The following is a 19,804-nucleotide window of genomic DNA, read 5'->3' as shown; positions in this document are numbered from 1 at the left end:
AGCTCAGCGTTGGCAACAGCCTTGGTCGTGTGCTTTCCTTGTCCTCATGGAATCTCCACCCTGCGAGCTCAGCAGCCGCGGGGACCCAGGCAGGACCCACAGCTCCTGGCTGCTGCGCCCATGTGGCATGTGGCAAGCCAGCCTCTTGAGCTCCCCCAGCTTCAGGCTCTGCCCCCTGCCCTGCCCTCCCTCAGTGCCCAGGCCTGCATCTCAGACAGTCGCTTTGAGGGTCCAGCACCGCTACCTCCCTTTTGGCCTAAAGCAGGAGTCGCTGGTGGAGTTTTAGCCTTGAAGTCAACGTGAGGCCACTGAGCGATGAGGCAGGACGGACGTGGACCTGGGTTCCGAGGGGTAGCCCTGCTTCTCCAGGGTAAAGGAGGCGGCGGTGGGGGCAGGTTGGGTCTTGGGAAAGTCAGCTCAGTGGAGCAAGAGGAAGTGCACGCCTGGGAGGGGGAGACGCAGGAGGAAATGGGCGGCTGGCAGGTTGTCCTTGGGCCTTGTCGTCGGTCAGGGCAGTGGGTCCTAGGGTGACACCAGGCCTTGTGCTCAGCTCTCAGTTGGGGCCAGGCCCAGCAGCTGCATTCTGGTCGTCCTTTATGTTCCCACTGCTGCCCGCCTACTTCTCTTGTTCATGGAGGTGAGTGGCGACTACTTCAAGGGTCCCACCTCCTTGGGCCACCTTCCTCACTTTTCTTTCCTTTTCTTCTCATTGTTTATATTTTTCAGTCTAAATGCTTATACTGTTTTACTTATGATTCATCCTTGGAAACGAGAAATGGCCAGAACATGTGTGGGCCCAGGTCCTGCTCCGGTAACTGGTCCTGCACCCCTCATCCCCTGAGGCCCAGGCCTCCTTCCGCCTCGAGAGTGCCGAGTCTATTTTTACATCATTCTCATCCGGGAAAGTCAATTGTGTAGCCATTGACTGCTGAATCTGTAGTTTCCCTCAAAGGTTCTCCCATTTCTGCACCACATTCTGGAAGGATTTCTCAAATCAATCTTCTAAATCACTAATTCAGACTTCAGCATCATTCATTCTGCTTTTCACCTGTTAGGGTTTTAACGTTGTGCGTGTTACACATGAGGGTGTAGACGAATAGATGCCGTTTACTGATCGCGGTCCTTCAAATTAGCAGTGTCTTGTCTGGGTTTCTCTGGACGCCTCTGGGGTCTCGGGAGCCCCGAGTGGCCACAAAGCGAGGCTGTGCCTCAGCGAGGGTGTAGGCTGCACCAGCTACACCTGGAGAGGTTGGTGAGTAGGCCGTCTGGGGTGAACTCAGGCAGGTAGGCCCCCCAGGAAGCCCGCGGCTGCCCTGCTTTGCAGCATTATGGTGGCCATGTTTCCCAGCAGTTTGAGTGTCAGTGGAGAGGTGGGTGCTGATGGCTTGGGCTGGTGGCTGCAGAGGACACAGCTGCCCATCAGTTGCCTGCCAGGTTTGAGTGTGGACCAGCCCTGAGGGGCGGTGTGATGGGCGAACAAGGCGGGCTGTTCCCCGCATGCCTTCCCAAGGGCCATGGGACATAGGCAGGAGCCCCCAGGCCAGGTGCGGAGGTGTCTTCTAGCTGGAGGCTGCCATGCGCCGGGTGCTTCTCCCAGCTTTGGCCGCCGTCTCATCCGAGAATTAGGCAGTAGAGGGCTCTTGTCACCCATGTGGCCCTGACAGCTGCACCAGGATGGCAGGCCCTCGGGGAAGCGGCCTGTTCTCACCCTTGATCACCACTCCTGGTGGCCTTAGCTGCACAGCTGAGCCATGGAGAAAAGGGGACCTCCATGCAGCTGACCATCCCACCCCAAAGCAAAACGCATTTGTCAGGAGGTGTCAGGAGGGGCACAGGGACCGTTCCCCTTAAGCCCCTTGCTGACGCAGTGGAGGAGCTAGTGGAGCATCTGAGGTGTCGCTGGTCTGGGAGATGAGAATTGAAGGTCGGGCCCCCCCAGTGCTGTCCACGGGGAAGCTGGGGCCAGGCCACGGGACCCCCGCTGTCCCCCGCAGTGGAAGAGGGCCTGGCAGCACCACAAACCCAGACTGTCGGGAGCCAGCAGTTTTCAGGAAACTCCAGGGCGAAGCCCAGTCGGCCCGAAGCAGCTCGAGACCAGAGGCCCAGGGACCCCGACGGGCCAGGCAGGGCTGCAGGAGAGACCACCAGCCCAGGGCGGGCACACTTTGGGCACAGGGGTTTGTTAACATCCTAGACAGTGAAGAATAAGAAATAATTAGTTTGGGCCTCAGAACCAGGAAAACTGGTTTTCCAAATTAATCCAGGAAGAGCTGTGAATCCACACCATCTCCTGCCACACACTGTAAGACCCTATCGTGATCCATAAAACTGACCTATTGAAAGCCTAGCTCCTGTCTCTCCAGACCCTTTTGAGGCCGGCGTCTGTGACCTCACGTTCTCCCCAGTCACTAGGATCAAGACCCAGCTTTAATTACAAATCAGAAATTGAGGAGCTGGGTGTCAGCTGAGTCTCATCCGGCCGTGGGGCCCCCGGCCTGGGTCTTTGGTCTCACCTCCTTCCTCGATGCCCCCACGTGGCTCCGACCCGTCGGCTCCTGTGCAGGGAGGCCCGCAGGGCCCCGGCAGATGTGCGTGAGTGACCTGGACAGGGACATGGCCGTTCTGCTACTCAGGGGCTGTCTGCTCGTTCAGGTCTTTTTTTTGCAGAAATGTGTCCATTTGGTTGGACAGTTGAAAATCTCCTTATTTCTCTTGTCACTGTGGCGACTGTACCATTTTCATTGTGGGTTTATTTGCTGGTGGTGCTGGTCCCCATTTCCTTCTACTTTGCTGACCTGTGGCTCCTAGTGTCTTGTTTCCCCTTTTCTGAGGCACATGCTTGAGGCAGTTTGTCTCCCTTTACACACGTCCGCCGTGGACCCGTGTGCTCTCACCTCCCAGCACCTAACACCCCGGTCATCCCAGAGGCCCTGGTCCCTCCCAAGTCTTACCCCCACCTCCCCAGCCAGGGGCAGAGCCTGGACCAGAGCAGAGCCGGCTGGTGTGAACCTTATATCACACCTTTCATAAAAAACTAATTCGAAATGGATCCAAGACCTAAACATAATAGCCAGACCTGTAAAACTTTTAGAAGATCTTTACATCTTTGGAGGAGGAAAAGATTTCTTAGATGGGACACAAAAAGCAGAATTGTAAAGTTTTTTTTATTTTTTTTTTTAACATCTTTATTGGAGTATAATTGCTTTACAATGGTATGTTAGCTTCAGCTTCACAACAAAATGAATCAGTTATATACATACATATATTCCCATATCTCTTCCCGCTTGCGTCTCCCTCCCTCCCACCCTCCCTATCCCACCCCTCCAGGCGGTCACAAAGCACCGAGCTGATCTCCCTGTGCTATGCGGCTGCTTCCCACTAGCTATTTACCTTACGTTTGGTAGTGTATATATGTCCATGCCTCTTTATCGCTTTGTCACCGTTTACCCTTCCCCCTCCCCATAACCTCAAGTCCATTCTCTAGTAAGTCTGTGTCTTTATTCCTGTTTCACCCCTAGGTTTTTCATGACATTTTTTTTTAAATTCCATATATATGTGTTAGCATACGGTATTTGTCTCTCTCTTTCTGACTTACTTCACTCTGTATGACAGACTCTAGGTCTATCCACCTCATTACAAATAGCTCAATTTCGTCTCTTTTTATGGCTGAGTAATATTCCATTGTATATATGTGCCACATCTTCTTTATCCATTCATCCGATGATGGACACTTAGATTGTTTCCATCTCCGGGCTATTGTAAATAGAGCTGCAATGAACATTTTGGTACATGACTCTTTTTGAATTATGGTTTTCTCAGGGTATATGCCCAGTAGTGGGACTGCTGGGTCATATGGTAGTTCTATTTGTAGCTTTTTAAGGAACCTCCATACTGTTCTCCACAGTGGCTGTATCAATTTACATTCCCACCAACAGTGTAAGAGGGTTCCCTTTTCTCCACACCCTCTCCAGCATTTATTGTTTCTAGATTTTTTGATGATGGCCATTCTGACTGGTGTGAGATGATATCTCATTGTAGTTTTGATTTGCATTTCTCTCATGATTAGTGATGTTGAGCATTCTTTCATGTGTTTGTTGGCACTCTGTATATCTTCTTTGGAGAAATGTCTATTTAGGTCTTCTGCCCATTTTTGGATTGGGTTGTTTGTTATTTTGTTATTAAGCTGCATGAGCTGCTTATAAATTTTGGAGATGAATCCTTTGTCAGTTGCTTCATTTGCAAATATTTTTTCCCATTCTGAGGGTTGTCTTTTTGTCTGGTTTATGGTTTCCTTTGCTGCGCAAAAGCTTTTAAGTTTCATTAGGTCCCATTTGTTTACTCTTGTTTTTATTTCCATTTCTCTAGGAGGTGGGTCAAAAAGGACCTTGCTGTGATTTATGTCATAGAGTGTTCTGCCTATGTTTTCCTCTAAGAGTTTGATAGTTTCTGGCCTTACATTTAGGTCTTTAATCCATTTTGAGCTTATTTTTGTGTATGGTGTTAGGGAGTGATCTAATTTCATACCTTTACATGTAGCTGTCCAGTTTTCCCAGCACCACTTATTGAAGAGGCTGTCCTTTCTCCACTGTACATTTCTGCCTCCTTTGTCAAAGATAAGGTGACCATATGTGCGTGGGTTTATCTCTGGGCTTTCTATCCTGTTCCATTGATCTATCTTTCTGTTTTTGTGCCAGTACCATACCGTCTTGATAACTGTAGCTTTGTAGTATAGTCTGAAGTCTGGGAGCCTGATTCCTCCAGTTCCTTCTTTCGTTCTCAAAATTGCTTTGGCTATTCGGGGTCTTTTGTGTTTCCATACAAATTGCAAAATTTTTTGTTCTAGTTCTGTGAAAAATGCCAGTGGTAGTTTGATAGGGATTGCATTGAATCTATAGATTGCTTTGGGTAGTAGAGTCATTTTCACAATGTTGATTCTTCCAATCCAAGAACATGGTATATCTCTCCATCTATTTGTATCGTCTTTAATTTCTTTCATCAGTGTCTTATAATTTTCTGCATACAGATCTTTTGTCTCCTTAGGTAGGTTTACTCCTAGATATTTTATTCTTTTTGTTGCAATGGTAAATGGGAGTGTTTTCTTGATTTCCATTTCAGATTTTTCATCATTAGTATATAGGAATGCCAGAGATTTCTGTGCATTAATTTTGCATCCTGCCACTTTACCAAATTCATTGATTAGCTCTAGTAGTTTTCTGGTAGCATCTTTAGGGTTCTCTATGTATAGGATCATGTCATCTGCAAACAGTGACAGCTTTACTTCTTCTTTTCCGATTTGGATTCCTTTATTTCCTTTTCTTCTCTGATTGCTGTGGCTAAAACTTCCAAAACTATGTTGAATAAGAGTGGTGAGAGTGGGCAACCTTGTCTTGTTCCTGATCTTAGTGGAAATGCTTTCAGTTTTTCACCATTGAGGATGATGTTTGCTGTGGGCTTGTCATATATGGCCTTTATTATGTTGAGGAAAGTTCCCTCTATGCCTACTTTCTGCAGGGTTTTTATCATAAATGGGTGTTGAATTTTGTCAAAAGCTTTCTCTGCATCTATTGAGATGATCATATGGTTTTTCTCCTTCAGTTTATTAATATGGTTTATCACATTAATAGATTTGCGTATATTGAAGAATCCTTGCATTCCTGGAATAAACCCCACTTGATCATGGTGTATGATCCTTTTAATGTGCTCTTGGATTCTGTTTGCTAGTATTTTGATGAGGATTTTTGCATCTATGTTCATCAGTGATATTGGCCTGTAGTTTTCTTTCTTTGTGACATCCTTGTCTGGTTTTGGTATCAAGGTGATGGTGGCCTCGTAGAAGGAGTTTGGGAGTGTTCCTCCCTCTGCTATATTTTGGAAGAGTTTGAGAAGGATAGGTGTTAGCTCTTCTCTAAATGTTTGATAGAATTCGCCTGTGAAGCCATCTGGTCCTGGGCTTTTGTTAGTTGGAAGATTTTTAATCACAGTTTCAATTTCAGTGCTTGTGATTGGTCTGTTCATATTTTCTATTTCTTCCTGATTCAGTCTTGGCAGGTTGTGCATTTCCAAGAATTTGTCCATTTCTTCCAGATTGTCCATTTTATTGGCATAGAGTTGCTTGTAGTAATCTCTCATCTCTTTTATTTCTGCAGTGTCAGTTGTTACCTCTCCTTTTTCATTTCTAATTCTATTGATTTGAGTCTTCTCCCTTTTTTTCTTGATGAGTCTGGCTAGTGGTTTATCTATTTTGTTTATCTTCTCAAAGAACCAGCTTTTAGTTTTATTGATCTTTGCTATTGTTTCCTTCATTTCTTTTTCATTTATTTCTGATCTGATTTTTATGATTTCTTTCCTTCTGCTAGCTTTGGGGTTTTTTTGTTCTTCTTTCTCTAATTGCTTGAGGTGCAAGGTTAGGTTGTTTATTCGAGATGTTTCCTGCTTCTTAAGGTGGGCTTGTATTGCTATAAACTTCCCCCTTAGAACTGCTTTTGCTGCATCCCACAGGTTTTGGGTCGTTGTGTCTCCATTGTCGTTTGTTTCTAGGTATTTTTTGATTTCCTCTTTGATTTCTTCAGTGGTCACTTCATTATTAAGTAGTGTATTGTTTAGCCTCCATGTGTTTGTATTTTTTACAGATCTTTTCCTGTAATTGATATCTAGTCTCATGGCGTTGTGGTCAGAAAAGATACTTGATACAATTTCAATTTTCTTAAATTTACCAAGGCTTGATTTGTGACCCAAGATATGATCTATCCTGGAGCATGTTCCATGAGCACTTGAGAAAAATGTGTATTCTGTTGTTTTTGGATGGAATGTCCTATAAATATCAATTAACTCCATCTCGTTTAATGTATCATTTAAAGCTTGTGTTTCCTTATTTATTTTCATTTTGGATGATCTGTCCATTGGTGAAAGTGGGGTGTTAAAGTCCCCTACTATGAATGTGTTACTGTCGATTTCCCCTTTTATGGTTGTCAGTATTTGCCTTATGTATTGAGGTGCACCTAAGTTGGGTGCATAAATATTTACAATTGTTATATCTTCCTCTTGGATCGATCCCTTGATCATTATGTAGTGTCCTTCTTTGTCTCTTCTAATAGTCTTTATTTTAAAGTCTATTTTGTCTGATATGAGAATTGCTACTCCAGCTTTCTTTTGGTTTCCATTTGCATGAAATACCTTTTTCCATCCCCTTACTTTCAGTCTGTATGTGTCTCTAGGTCTGAAGTGGGTCTCTTGTAGACAGCAAATATATGGGTCTTGTTTTTGTATCCATTCAGCCAATCTGTGTCTTTTGGTGGGAGCATTTAGTCCATTTACATTTAAGGTAATTATCGATATGTGTGTTCCTATTCCCATTTTCTTAATTGTTTTGGGTTCATTATTGTAGGTCCTTTCCTTCTTTTGTGTTTCTTGCCTAGAGAAGTTCCTTTAGCAGTTGTTGTAGAGCTGGTTTGGTGGTGCTGAACTCTCTCAGCTTTTGCTTGTCTGTAAAGGTTTTAATTTCTCCATCAAATCTGAATGAGATCCTTGCTGGGTAAAGTAATCTTGGTTGCAGGTTTTTCTCCTTCAACACTTTCAATATGTCCTGCCACTCCCTTCTGGCTTGCAGAGTTTCTGCTGAAAGATCAGCTGTTAACCTTATGGGGATTCCCTTGTGTGTTATTTGTTGTTTTTCCCTTGCTGCTTTTAATATGTTTTCTTTGTATTTAATTTTTGACAGTTTGATTAATATGTGTCTTGGCGTATTTCTCCTTGGATTTATCCTGTATGGGACTCTCTGTGCTTCCTGGACTTGATTAACTATTTCTTTTCCCATATTAGGGAAGTTTTCAACTATAATCTCTTCAAATATTTTCTCAGTCCCTTTCTTTTTCTCTTCTTCTTCTGGAACCCCTATAATTCGAATGTTGGTGCGTTTAATGTTGTCCCAGAGGTCTCTGGGACTGTCCTCAGTTCTTTTCATTCTTTTTTCTTTTTTCTGCTCTGCAGTAGTTATTTCCACTATTTTATCTTCCAGGTCACTTATCCGTTCTTCTGCCTCAGTTATTCTGCTATTGATCCCATCTAGAGTATTTTTAATTTCATTTATTGTGTTGTTCATCGTTGCTTGTTTCATCTTTAGTTCTTCTAGGTCCTTGTTAACTGATTCTTGCAATTTGTCCATTCTGTTGTCCATTCTATCTCCAAGATTTCGGATCAACCTTACTATCATTATTCTGAATTCTTTTTCAGGTAGACTGCCTATTTCCTCTTCATTTGTTAGGTCTGGTGGGTTTTTATCTTGCTCCTTCATCTGCTGTGTGTTTTTCTGTCTTTTCATTTTGCTTATCTTACTGTGTTTGGGGTCTCCTTTTTTGCAGGCTGAAGGTTCGTAGTTCCTGTTGTTTTTTGTGTCTGTCCCCAGTGGCTAAGGTTGGTTCAGTGGGTTGTGTAGGCTTCCTGGTGGAGGGTACTAGTGCCTGTGTTCTGGTGTATGAGGCTGGATCTTGTCTTTCTGGTGGGCAGGTCCACGTCTGGTGGTGTGTTTTGGGGTGTCTGTAGACTTACTATGATTTTGGGCAGCCTCTCTGCTAATGGGTGGGGTTGTGTTCCTGTCTTGCTAGTTGTTTGGCATAGGATGTCTAGCACTGTAGCTTGCTGGTCGTTGAGTGAAGCTGGGTGCTGGCGTTGAGATGGAGATCTCTCGGAGATTTTTGCTGTTTGATATTATGTGCAGCTGGGAGGCCTCTTGTGGACCAGTGTCCTGAAGTTGGCTCTCCCACCTCAGAGGCACAGCACTGACTCCTGGCTGCAGCACCAAGAGCCTTTCATCCACAGGGCTCCTTAATTTGGGATGATTCGTTGTCTATTCAGGTATTCCACAGATGCAGGGTATATCAAGTTGATTGTGGAGCTTTAATCCGCTGCTTCTGAGGCTGCTGGGAGAGATTTCCCTTTCTCTTCTTTGTTCTGACAGTTCCCAGGGGCTCAGCTTTGGATTTGGCCCCGCCTGTGCGTGTAGGTCGCCGGAGGGCGTCTGTTCTTTGCTCAGACAGGACGGGGTTAAAGGAGCCGCTGATTCGGAGGCTCTGGCTCACCCAGGCCGGGGGGTAGGGAGGGTCACGGAGTGCGGGGCGGGCCTGCAGCGGCAGAGGCCGGCGTGAAGCTGCAGCCTGAGGGCGCCGTGCGCTCTCCCGGGGGAGCCGTCCCTGGATCCCGGGACCCTGGCAGTGGCGGGCTGCACAGGCTCCCCGGAAGGGCGTGTGGCTAGTGACCTGTGCTCGCACACAGGCCTCCTGACGGCGGCAGCAGCGGCCTCAGCGTCCCATGTCCGTCTCTGGGCTCCGCAATCTTAGCCGCGGCTCGCGCCCGTCCCTGGAGCCCTCTCAAGCAGCGCTCTTAATCCCCTCTCCTCGTGCACCAGGAAACAAAGAGGGACGTAAAAGTCTCTTGCCTCTTCGGCAGGTCCAGACCCCTCCCCGGACTCTCTCCCGGCCAGCCGCGGCGCACCAACGCCCTGCAGGCTGTGTTCACGCCGCCAACCTCAGTCCTCTCCCGGCGCTCCAACAAAAGCCGGAGCCTCAGCTCCCAGTCCCGCCCGCCCCGGCGGGCGAGCAGACAAGCCTCTCGGCTGGTGAGTGCCGGTCGGCCCGATCCTCTGCGCTGGAATCTGTCCGCTTTGCCCTCCGCACCCCTGTTGCTGTGTTCTCCTCCGCGGCTCCCAAGCTCCCCCACTCCGCCTCCCGAAGTCTCCACCCGCGAAGGGGCTTCCTAGTGTGTGGACACTTTTCCTCCTTCACAGCTCTCTCCCGCTGGTGCAGGACCCGTCCCTATCCTTTTGTCTCTGTTTAGTTTTTTCTTTTGCCCTAACCAGGTACGTGGGGGGTTCCTTGCCTTTTGGGAGGTCTGAGGTCTTCTGCCAGCGTTCAGTAGGTGCTCCGTAGGAGTTGTTCCACGCGTAGATGTACTTCTGGTGTATCTGTGGAGAGGAAGGTGATCTCCGCGTCTTACTCTTCCGCCATCTTCGTAAAGTTTTTTTTAATTGATAACTTGGACTTCCTAAAAACGTAAACTTCGCCTCTTTGAAAACTGTGTAATGAAAAGGCCGCAGCTGGCAGTCATACATCTGACGGAGGACTGGCTCCGGGTTCTGCTAGGACTTCCAGCTTAGGGAGGCATGGGGGTGTCCTGGGCTGCACCGCAGAAGCCCTCGGCTCTGCCTCTTGCCCTCCCCAGCCTCCAGCCTGCCCTCCCACTGTGGTCACCTGGAATCTCCTCACCCGCGTTTGTGCAGCCCACAGGAAGCTCTGCGTGCAGCTGGCACTGGGGTCCCTGGGGCTCCACAATCAGAGGCGTCTGCCTGGGGGGCAAGCGGGGCTGCTCTGTTCCACCTTTGCTCTAGGAGAGCCTGGCACCTGGTAGGGAGGGCGGGATGTGAACCCTGCAGCCTCTCCTCCCCTCAAGTGAAGACCACCCACTCCCTATTCCCGCCCTCATCCTTGACGACAGGGTCAAAATCAGGCAGGAAGGTGCCATTTTCAAGTCACTAAAACAACTTACAAGCCTGTCCTAAGCACCCCCCACCCCTGTGAGGGGCACGTACCACAGGTGCGTGGGGCTGGTCCTGGCCCCGACACCTGGGTGGACCACTGAGCAGCCAGCTGGAGTCCTGGGGCTACCCAGGGCCTGTTGATTAACAGTCACGGTGACAGTTGCCACAAACACAAACTTGTCACCTCCCAGTTGTGTAACTTCAGTGGCCTCCAAGCAGGGTCAGAGGCCGGAATCACAGTGTTGGTAGGTGGGGTCCTCACCAGAGGCACTGGGTAGCGTCTGCCTCTGAGATCATTTAGGATGTAGACATTGTGGGGTTGGTCTGAGGGAGGCGGGGCAAGTGGCCTGACGGGGGGCTTGGGGCCTGGGCCATGGCCTCCTGGGCACCTGGGGGTCAGCACATCGCTGCTGGGAAGGACAGGACCCCCAGCCCCCATGCCTCTGGTGTGGACTCCAAGCATCACCATGGAGCACATGAAATGCAGTGGCTGGAGGGATCTCTCTCTCTACCCCCAGATGGTCCTCATCATCAGCGGGAATCTGAGCTTCCTGAACTGGCTGACCATCGTGCCCAGCCTCGCCTGCTTCGATGATGCCACTCTGGGCTTCCTGTTTCCCTCGGGGCCCGGCTGCCTCAAGGACCAAGTCCTGAGGATGCAGGAGGAGGAAGCTCGAGGGGCCAGGGCCCCATGGACACACGGTGGGTGACACCTGAAGGCGGATGCAGCTGGGCAGCCCGGGTGGTCTCGAGTTGATGGCACCCAGCCCTGTGCCCACACCAGTGCCCTGGGAGACAGGGCAGCATCTCCATGCCTGGACAGGGTCACTCCTGTCTGCTTGGTATGGACATTGTGTCCTGGTCCTCAGGAAGGGAGGCCCAGTGACCTCAGCTGGGGGGGCCTAAGAGGGAGCTGCTGTGGTGGGGGCAGCAGCACCTCCTTCGGCTTCTGTGGGCCCAAGGGGCCGAACAGAGGCCAGGCCTGGGGGCAGGAGCCCACCCACTATTCCCCCTCCCGGCAGGCAGCGTGGCACGGCACACAGTCAACCTGGCGCTGGGCGTCCTGGTCGCCTGGCTCAGCATCCCTGTGGTCCTCAACTTGCTGAGCCCCCGGCAGGTCATGAACAGCTCCTTCAACCCTCTCCGGATCGTCAACACATATGGGGCCTTTGGCAGGTACCTCGGGGCCACCATGACCCCAGGGGGGAGATGTGAGGGTGAGGCCAGCCCTGACCTGCAGCCCCCCAGCCTCGCCCTCGTCTGGTCAGGTCAGGGTGGGGAGGTGCAGCCCTGACTGGTCTCCCCGCCACCCAGCATCACCAAGGAACGCACGGAGGTCATCCTGCAGGGCACCGCCAGCCCCAATGCCAGCGCGCCAGACGCCAAGTGGGAGGACTACGAGTTCAAGTGCAAGCCCGGTGACCTGAAGCGGCGGCCATGCCTCATCTCCCCGTACCACCACCGCCTGGATTGGCTTATGTGGTTTGCCGCCTTCCAGGTGAGGCCCTCGGTGGGGAGGCCCCGCTGACACAGCGAGGCCCGGGAATCCTGTGCTGGGGCACAGCCCGTGGGGAACCTTCCCAGGCTCCTGGCACGGCCCTCGCACGAGGATCTGTGGGTGCCCAGGGCTGGGCCTCACAGCCGGCTTCTCAGAGCACTTCCACCAGAGGGGCCGAGGCATGCGTGGCCAACGCTGGGGCAGCCAGTGTCCACAGAGGCTGCAGCACTGTCGCCATCCCTTCTTGCCCAGGAAGATAGCCTCCAGCGGGCTCGGTCACTTGCCCGAAATCCCTGGCCCGGCAGGTGACAAAGCTGACAGGTGAACTGGGAACAGCCCCGCTCCATCCAGGTCCCTGCGGACAGCACAGTGGCGGCAGTGCCCAGGAGAGCGAGCAGAACCGGGGGCCCTGCAAGAACAGGAAGGAGGTGGTCCCAAACCAAAGAACTGCAGCATAGGCCCCCAGGGCAGCTCCCCCTCAAGAGAGGCTGGCCACCAGCCACACTGGAATCAGGTGCCCCCAGGACAACAGACTGAAGGCCGGGTGACCGTCAAGAGGGAGCACACATCCACGGGGCTCTCCAAGGGCCCGGTGGCAGTGCAGGCACCCAGCTATCTGCGCCCTGTCCTCTTCTCACCCCCAGACCTACGAGCACAACGAGTGGATCATCCACCTGGCAGGCAAGCTCCTGGCCAACGATGCCCAGGCCCTATCCCTGCTGGCCCTTAACCCCTTCGCAGGCAGGGCACCACCCAGGTAAGATTCCCCTCCCAGACAGGAACACACACCCCACCCCACCCCCGCCAACTGCAGCCTCAGCTGCCTTTCAGGGCTTCTCCCCAAATGCAGGGTCTGCTCTGGGGGCTGGGCCCACCTCCTGGAAACATGCCCAGACACAATGGTCTGCGAACCTCAGGTACCACTCACCTGCTGAAAGGATGCAGGGCTCAGCCCGATTGGCTCTGAGCACTCGGCCCTCCCAGTTCCAGAGCCCCGCCCACCCCGCCATCATCTGGTCAGGGGCCTGGTTGTGCCAGGGGCTCCAGGGGCTCCTTGGGGCTCTCTGGCTTCCCCTGGGTGGCCTCTCCCTCTGAGGACTCCAGGCCTGTCTTGGGGGCGGAGGCTGACTGTGCTGCCCTTGCTCTGCAGGTGGGTCCGGGGAGAGCACTACAGGTACAAGTTCAGCCGCCCCGGGGGCACACACGCCGCTGAGGGCAAGTGGTGGATCCGGAAGAGGCTCGGCCCCTACTTCCCCCCACTCAGCTTTCAGGACCTGAAGGGTTACTTCAGGTCACGGGAGTGGCCGTACCCCAAACCCGAATAGAGGTGGCCCAGGGCTTGTGCCCCAAGAAATAAAGTGAGAAGACCACGGGCTGGCTGCTCTGAGTGGGGTCTCCACAAGGACATCCAGGGAAGCTGACCCGGAGAGGAGGGGCTGCCAGGGTCCTGGGTGGTCGTCTGTGCTTTCTTATCTCCCCACAGTCAGTCCCTGTGGTTCCCAAGTCTCTTCACTTTGGGTTCGTCAGAGGAATCCCCAGAAAGCCCCCAGCCCCGCTCCACCCAGATCACACCCCTTGTCACCAGGCACCCCCCGCCCCAGACACCAGCATCCCAATGTTGCACCCAGCTCTGGTCTGTCCCAGGACCACCTGCCCATGCGGCCAAGAAGAAAGCCTGCCTCTCCTCTCTGCTCCCCCAAGCGGGTCCCCACCACGTCCAGGAGGGTCCTGCACGAGGGAGTAGTCAGGGCTCCCTCTCAGAACCCACATGCGCTCTCCACAGTGACCAGCACCTGAAGGTGTGGACAGAGGGCCTCTGTCCTCCTTGGGTGGGCCACCCCCACCAGCCCTGAGTGATGTGCCTCCTCCCCTCCTTTGTGACCACGTTGCCCAGTCTCACACCTGGAGCCTCCGGCTCCCTGACCTAGGGTGGGAGGACGGGACAGCAGGGCGGTCAGCCCCAGCGCTGGGGTCCCCAGGGCAGCGATTCTGAGGCCCGGTCACTGCAGGTTGAACTGGATTAATGGTGTGTTGCTTGGCAACCCTACTGGTCTGTGGCCCAGAACCTCTACAGCCTGATGTCAGTGGTGAGTGGACACCCACCTGCCCCCCACCATCCGGGGCGCCTGCCACACTGTGGAGGGTCCCAGTGGGAATGAGGTGGTTCAGGCTAGGAGGCCAGGCTGAGGTGGGCACAAGTGTGGATCTGTGTGGAGGCCTCCCGCCTGCCTGGGGGCCTGGCCGGCCCAGGTGCCAACAAGAGAGGCTGTGTTCCTGCTCGCAGGCAAACAGGCGCCCTGTGTCTGTCGCAGGACAGACAGGGCCTCAGACAAGGAGCCTGGAGCCAGCAAGTCTGCCTGCAGCAGCCGCGTAAAACTACCACCAGCCTGCTGGAATGGGCAGCCCTTACCGGGGGGCTGTCCTTGGGACCCTGCCAATGGGTAGGAGCACCAGGGGTGCCCCTGTGGGGCCCGGGGTGGGTAGGGGGCCTGAGGAGATGCTGTGTCTTGGCTCGGGGTGGCCCTGCAGCCCCAGAACCACAGGTGGCCTCCCTGCCAGGAGCCATGGTGGGTCCCTGCTCTGCCAGCCCTTCCTGCCACGCTCTGGGCTCGCTGCCACCCAGGGCTCAGGCAGGGGAGGCCCCCAGCACTCCTTGGTGTGGGCTCCTCTCTGAGCCTTGGTCCAGCTGTGCCCCCCAAGGCTCCTGGGACAGCCCCCCAGACATACATAGGAGGCTGTGCTTAGACCTGTGGGCTGGGTGGGGCCGGGGCTGGAGCCGGTGGCAGGAGTGACACAGGAGGCCCTGAGCCCATCCGGGGGGCGGTGGGGGGGGGCAAGAACTAAGTGGCCCCACCCCTCCTGGGACAGGGCAGCATCCTCTCACCCCAGGGGACGTCCCAGGTGATCCCTGGTCAGGGTGGGCACATGGCCCTCTAACAAACCAAAGACTCTGCCAGACCTGCACACCCTTCCAGAGGCTCTGGTTCCCCCAGGGCCCACCCATCTGCCAGAAAGGGTGCCAGCCCCACCTTCAGAGCCTGTCCTGAGACCACACCCTCCCATCAAGAACAGCCAGACTGCACCTCTCCTCCACTCAGAGCCCTCCCAGGGCCCCCACCTCACTGAGCATGAACCTGGGGTCCCTGCCTATCACCTCCGCCCACTCCCCTGCATCCTCTCCATCCCACATGCCCACCAGCCATGTTGGGCCCCAGGGCCTTTGCACTGGTAGCTCGTGGTGCTCACCTCTCCCAGGGCCTCCTCTCCTGCCTCTGCTGGACTCCAGGCTGCTCCTGGTCACACACGGGTTGGCGGGGGGCTCATCCTGGCCCCCCAGTGCTGGACACACTGTTGACCTGATGAAAGAGAAAGGCCCAGACACTTAATGTCTGCTCCACCTGATGCTGCCTCAGTCCAGCTTCAGGACAGTCAGCTGTTTCGGGGGCGGGGGGGGGAGCCGAGTGCAGGGCAGGGACACAAGGTGGGGCCTTGGCTCGCCCCTCCCGGCAGCTGTGTCCCCATGAATCATCCACCTGGCAGCAGGGGATGCTTGCAGGTGAGGGTCCGCCTTATTCAACAGGAGGCTCAGATGCATGTTGGAAACTGAATTTCACCTTCTAAAACCAGGAGTCAGCCTGAGGCTCCTGGGGAGGTGGCAGCAGGAGTTTTCTCAGACCACAGGAGGGGCGGCCTGCTTGCGGGAGGGGCTGCCCTGGAGAGGGGTGAGCAGGGCATGACCAGGGCACCCTGACTTCCAGAGGGACTGGGACTTTCAGATCTGTTCTTCCCACCTGCTCTCTTGAGCCGACGCCCCCTGGAAACCACTGCCTGACAAGCTGGCCCTCGCTGAGACCCCCACCCAATCTGAGGGTGTCTCCCCCTGCAGAGCACTCTGCCCCATGGCTCTCACACATCTGAATGGGGTCTGTCCGGTGCTGGCAGCAATGCCCAGGCCCAGCCGGGACCCCGTAGGCTGCAGAGTGTGCCCAGCCCCCCACCCACCCCCCAGCTCTCCAACTGGAGGGCGCTGTGCTCAGCCCTCTTGCTCCAGGATGGGATGTGGGACTCAGGACTCCAGTCACAGGGCAGTGGCTGAGCTCAGGTGATCTGCTGAACCTGGCTGTCGGCCCATCCAAAGCTGTGGGCTCAGCCAGGGGCCTGTCTCAGGGAGGACCCACTGTCTCCCTCTTGCTCCAGGACAGGGCGAGGGGTTCGGGTGCAGGTCCCGTCCCCACGAGGAGGGTGTGTACCAGCCTCCTTCTGTCAGAGGGCCTCTGGGCATCTTCCCCTTCACCAAGAGGTTTTCACTCAGAGGTGATCAGTGCATCTTGGGTGCCTGCTGAGGCCAAGCCCACCCTCTGTGCAGCCTAGTTCAGATCAGAGCCCTCCCATGGGGCATCCCTGGGCAGGGTTCACAAGCCCTCCTCTCCCTGGGCTTCTGCATCTGCACGGGCATGGCCTGACGCTTTGCGCTCTTAGGCCACCAGCTCTGGAGGGACAGGGTCAGCAAACTCCCAGCCTGGTGGCTTTGTGGGAGCAGGAAGATCTCCACATCAATGCGTGTTGAGTTCAAGCATGTTACCAGTTATTAGAACGGGCCCGTGAAGACGCAGAAAACCTGAGCTGTTGTGGAGCGCTTCGCTGCCTTCCTCCATTGTCCCCAGCGTCCCCCACAACCTCTGGGCCCCACGTGGAGTGAGGCTTCTCTCTCCTGATGTTCATCCAGGGCTTCTCTCTTGTCTCCTCATCAGTCTTCTCACAGCTCCAGCTTTGGCTTCTTCCGTCAACTGTCCTCTTCCACTTTCTGTTTCACATACATACGTTGTTATTTCCTTCCACCTTTTTCAGGTTTGCCTTCCGTCATCTCCTCGAGTTGCAGACTTTATTTCTTTCTAACCCTCCTTCTGATTTCTAGGAAACACAGCTAAGGACCACACACACACAAGTGGCTGCACCCACAGGCTCTGTTGACCACTGTGGGCTTTGTCTGTGAATTCTAGAGACTGTGATGTCCTCTTAACACATCAAATAATAGAGGTGGGGATTTAAATGTTCAAATGAATGGATTTGGGAGGCAGTCTTTTACCTTGAATTTTATCACCGTGTTTGCCACTCCCAGCACCCCTCACCCCCCCCCATGCCTCCAGCACCCTGGATTAATGCCCCTTTCACAAGTGAACAAATTCTGGTGGAAAGGATACCTCCAATTCTGAGACAGCTACTTGCATCCCTCTGCTGAGGGGTTCCCTAGTTCAGTTAGCATCATGACAACCTGTCCCCTGGATCCATCCCTGCCCTGTATCCCACAGCCTGAGGATACCATGGACCTTTGTCCCCAGGGATTCAGTTCCAAAGCCACTGGGTAAGGTGGAACTCACATGTCAGCAAACTGATCTTTAAAGCTCCTAAAGTAATCAGCAAAATTGATAGAACTGTAGCTTGACTGACAAAAATAAGATACAAATAACTAAAATCAAAGTTAAGTGGGGACATTACTACCAACATTACAGACATAAAAAGGATTACAAGAGAACAGTATGAACAACTGTAGGCAACAAATCAGGTAACCTAGACAGTGGACAAATTTCTAAAGACACACAAAATGCTAGAAGTGACTCAGGAAGAAATAGGAAATTTGAAGAGATCTATAGCAAGTAAGGAGATTGAATCAGTAATCAAAACCTCCAGCAGAGAAAATTACTGCATCAGATGGCTTTGTTACTGAATTCTCCCAAGAATTAAAGAAAAATTAACACCAATCCTTCCAAAACTTTTTCCAAAGAATTAGAAAAGGAGGTAGGACTTCCCTGGTGGTGCAGTACTTAAGAATCCACCTGCCAATGCAGGGGACACAGGTTTGAGCCCTGGTCCAGGAAGATCCACATGCTTCAGAGCAACTAAGCTTATGTGCCACAACTACTGAAGCCCGTGCTCTGCAACAAGAGAAGCCACCGCAACGAGAAGCCTGTGCACTGCAGCAAAAGATAGACCCCGCTCGCCGCAACTAGAGAAAGCCCATGCACAGCAACGAAGACCCAACACAGCCAAAATTTAATTAATTAATTAATTTTAAAAGAGGAGGGAACACTTCCTAACTCATCCTGTGGAGGCCAGTATGACCCCGGTAACAAGGCCAGACAAAGACACCAGTATCCTTCGTGAATAGAGATACAAAAATGCTCAACAAAATACTAGCAAAACAAATCTATCAGCATATTAAGAGGATTATATGCCATGACCAAGTGGTATTTATCCTAGGAATGCCAGAGTGGTTCAACATAAGAAAATCAATCAATGTAATACACCACATTAACAGAATACAGGAGCAGAAAGAAAAACATGATCATCTCAACTGATGCAGAAAAATAATTTGAAAAAAATCCAATGCACTCTCATGATACAAACCACTCAGGGGCTTCCCTGGTGGCGCAGTGGTTGAGAGTCTGCCTGCCAATGCAGGGGACACAGGTTCGTGCCCCGGTCCAGGAAGATCCCACATGCCGCGGAGCGGCTGGGCCCATAAGCCATGGCCACTGAGCCTGCGCATCCAGAGCCTGTGCTCCGCAACGGGAGAGGCCACAACAGTGAGAAGCCCGCGTACCGCAAAAAAAAAAAAAAACGAAAACTAGGAATAGAAGGGAACTTCCTCAACGTAATAAAAGGCATGTATGAAAACTCCACAGTTAATATCATACTCAATGGTGAAAGACTGAAAACTTTCCCTCTATGACCAAGACCAAAACAAGGATGCCCCTTTTCACCACTGCTATTCAACACTGTACTGGAGGTCTAGCCAGAGCAATTAGTCAAGAAAAATAATTAAAAGGCTTTGAATTGGAGAGGAAGAAGTAAAACTATATTAACAGATGATATAATCCTATAATATAGAAAATTCCAGCAATCCACAAAAATATTACGGGAGCTAATAAACTAATTCAGCAAAGTTGCAGGGTATAAGATCAACACACAAAAATCAGATGTGTTTCTATACCTGCAATGAACAGTCTGAAAAAGAAACTAAGGAAACAATACCACTTATAATAGCATCCAAAAGAATAAAATACCCAAGAATAAATTTAACCAAGGAGGTAAATGACTTGTACACTGAAAAGTACAAAACATTGCTGAAAGAAATCAAGGAAAACATAAATACAGTGAAAGGCATCCATATCCATGGATTGATGACTTAATACTGTTAAGATGACAATACTAACGAAGTGTCTACAGAGTTGAAAAAATTCCAATGATCTTTTTTATAAAAATATAAAGACCAATCCTTGAATCCATATGGAATTGTAAGAGGCCCTAAATAATGAAAACAATCTTGAAAAAAGAATAAAGCTGACAAACTCACACTTCTGATTTTAAAACAGTACAAAGTAATCAAAACTGCTCATGGCACAAGGATAGACACACAGACCAACAGAATAGAATGCTGAGCCTAGAGAAAAACCCTTGCATGTATGGCCAAATGGCCTTTGACAAGGGTGCCAAGACCATTCAATGGAAAAAGGATAGTCTTTTCAACTGATGCTGGGAAAAATGGATCTACATGCTAAAGAGTGAGCTTGGGTCCTTACCTCACACCATATTCAAAAATTAACTCAAAATGGATGAAATACTTAAATGTAAGAGCTAACACTATTACAACTCTTGAAAGAAAACATGGTTACTCTTCATGACCTTGGAGTTGGCAGTGGATTCTTAGGTATGATGCCAAAAGCAAGAGCAACAATAACCCAAGATAAATTGGACTTCATCAAATTTAAAACTTTTAT

The 19,804-nt window shown here is 51.7% G+C and overlaps 1 protein-coding gene across 4 annotated transcripts in view; it reads left to right on the top strand.

Moving 5' to 3' along the window:
• Positions 1-13,399, top strand: part of LMF1 (lipase maturation factor 1) — a 99,368-nt gene extending 85,969 nt beyond the window's left edge. For all 4 annotated transcript variants that reach the window (XM_060122667.1, XM_060122666.1, XM_060122668.1 and 1 more), the window contains 5 exons: positions 11,047-11,230; positions 11,551-11,704; positions 11,843-12,026; positions 12,671-12,783; positions 13,177-13,399. In XM_060122667.1, coding sequence (XP_059978650.1) covers positions 11,047-11,230; positions 11,551-11,704; positions 11,843-12,026; positions 12,671-12,783; positions 13,177-13,351 — 810 coding nt within the window. In that variant the 3' untranslated portion in view covers positions 13,352-13,399. The remainder of the gene's footprint in view (positions 1-11,046; positions 11,231-11,550; positions 11,705-11,842; positions 12,027-12,670; positions 12,784-13,176) is intronic.
• Positions 13,400-19,804: the final 6,405 nt, after the last annotated feature.

This window comes from Lagenorhynchus albirostris, chromosome 15 (genome assembly GCF_949774975.1).
Source record: "Lagenorhynchus albirostris chromosome 15, mLagAlb1.1, whole genome shotgun sequence".
Taxonomy (NCBI): Eukaryota; Metazoa; Chordata; class Mammalia; order Artiodactyla; family Delphinidae; genus Lagenorhynchus; species Lagenorhynchus albirostris.
Note: the sequence above shows the minus strand (reverse complement) of the source record. Positions and strands in the feature narration are given on the sequence as shown.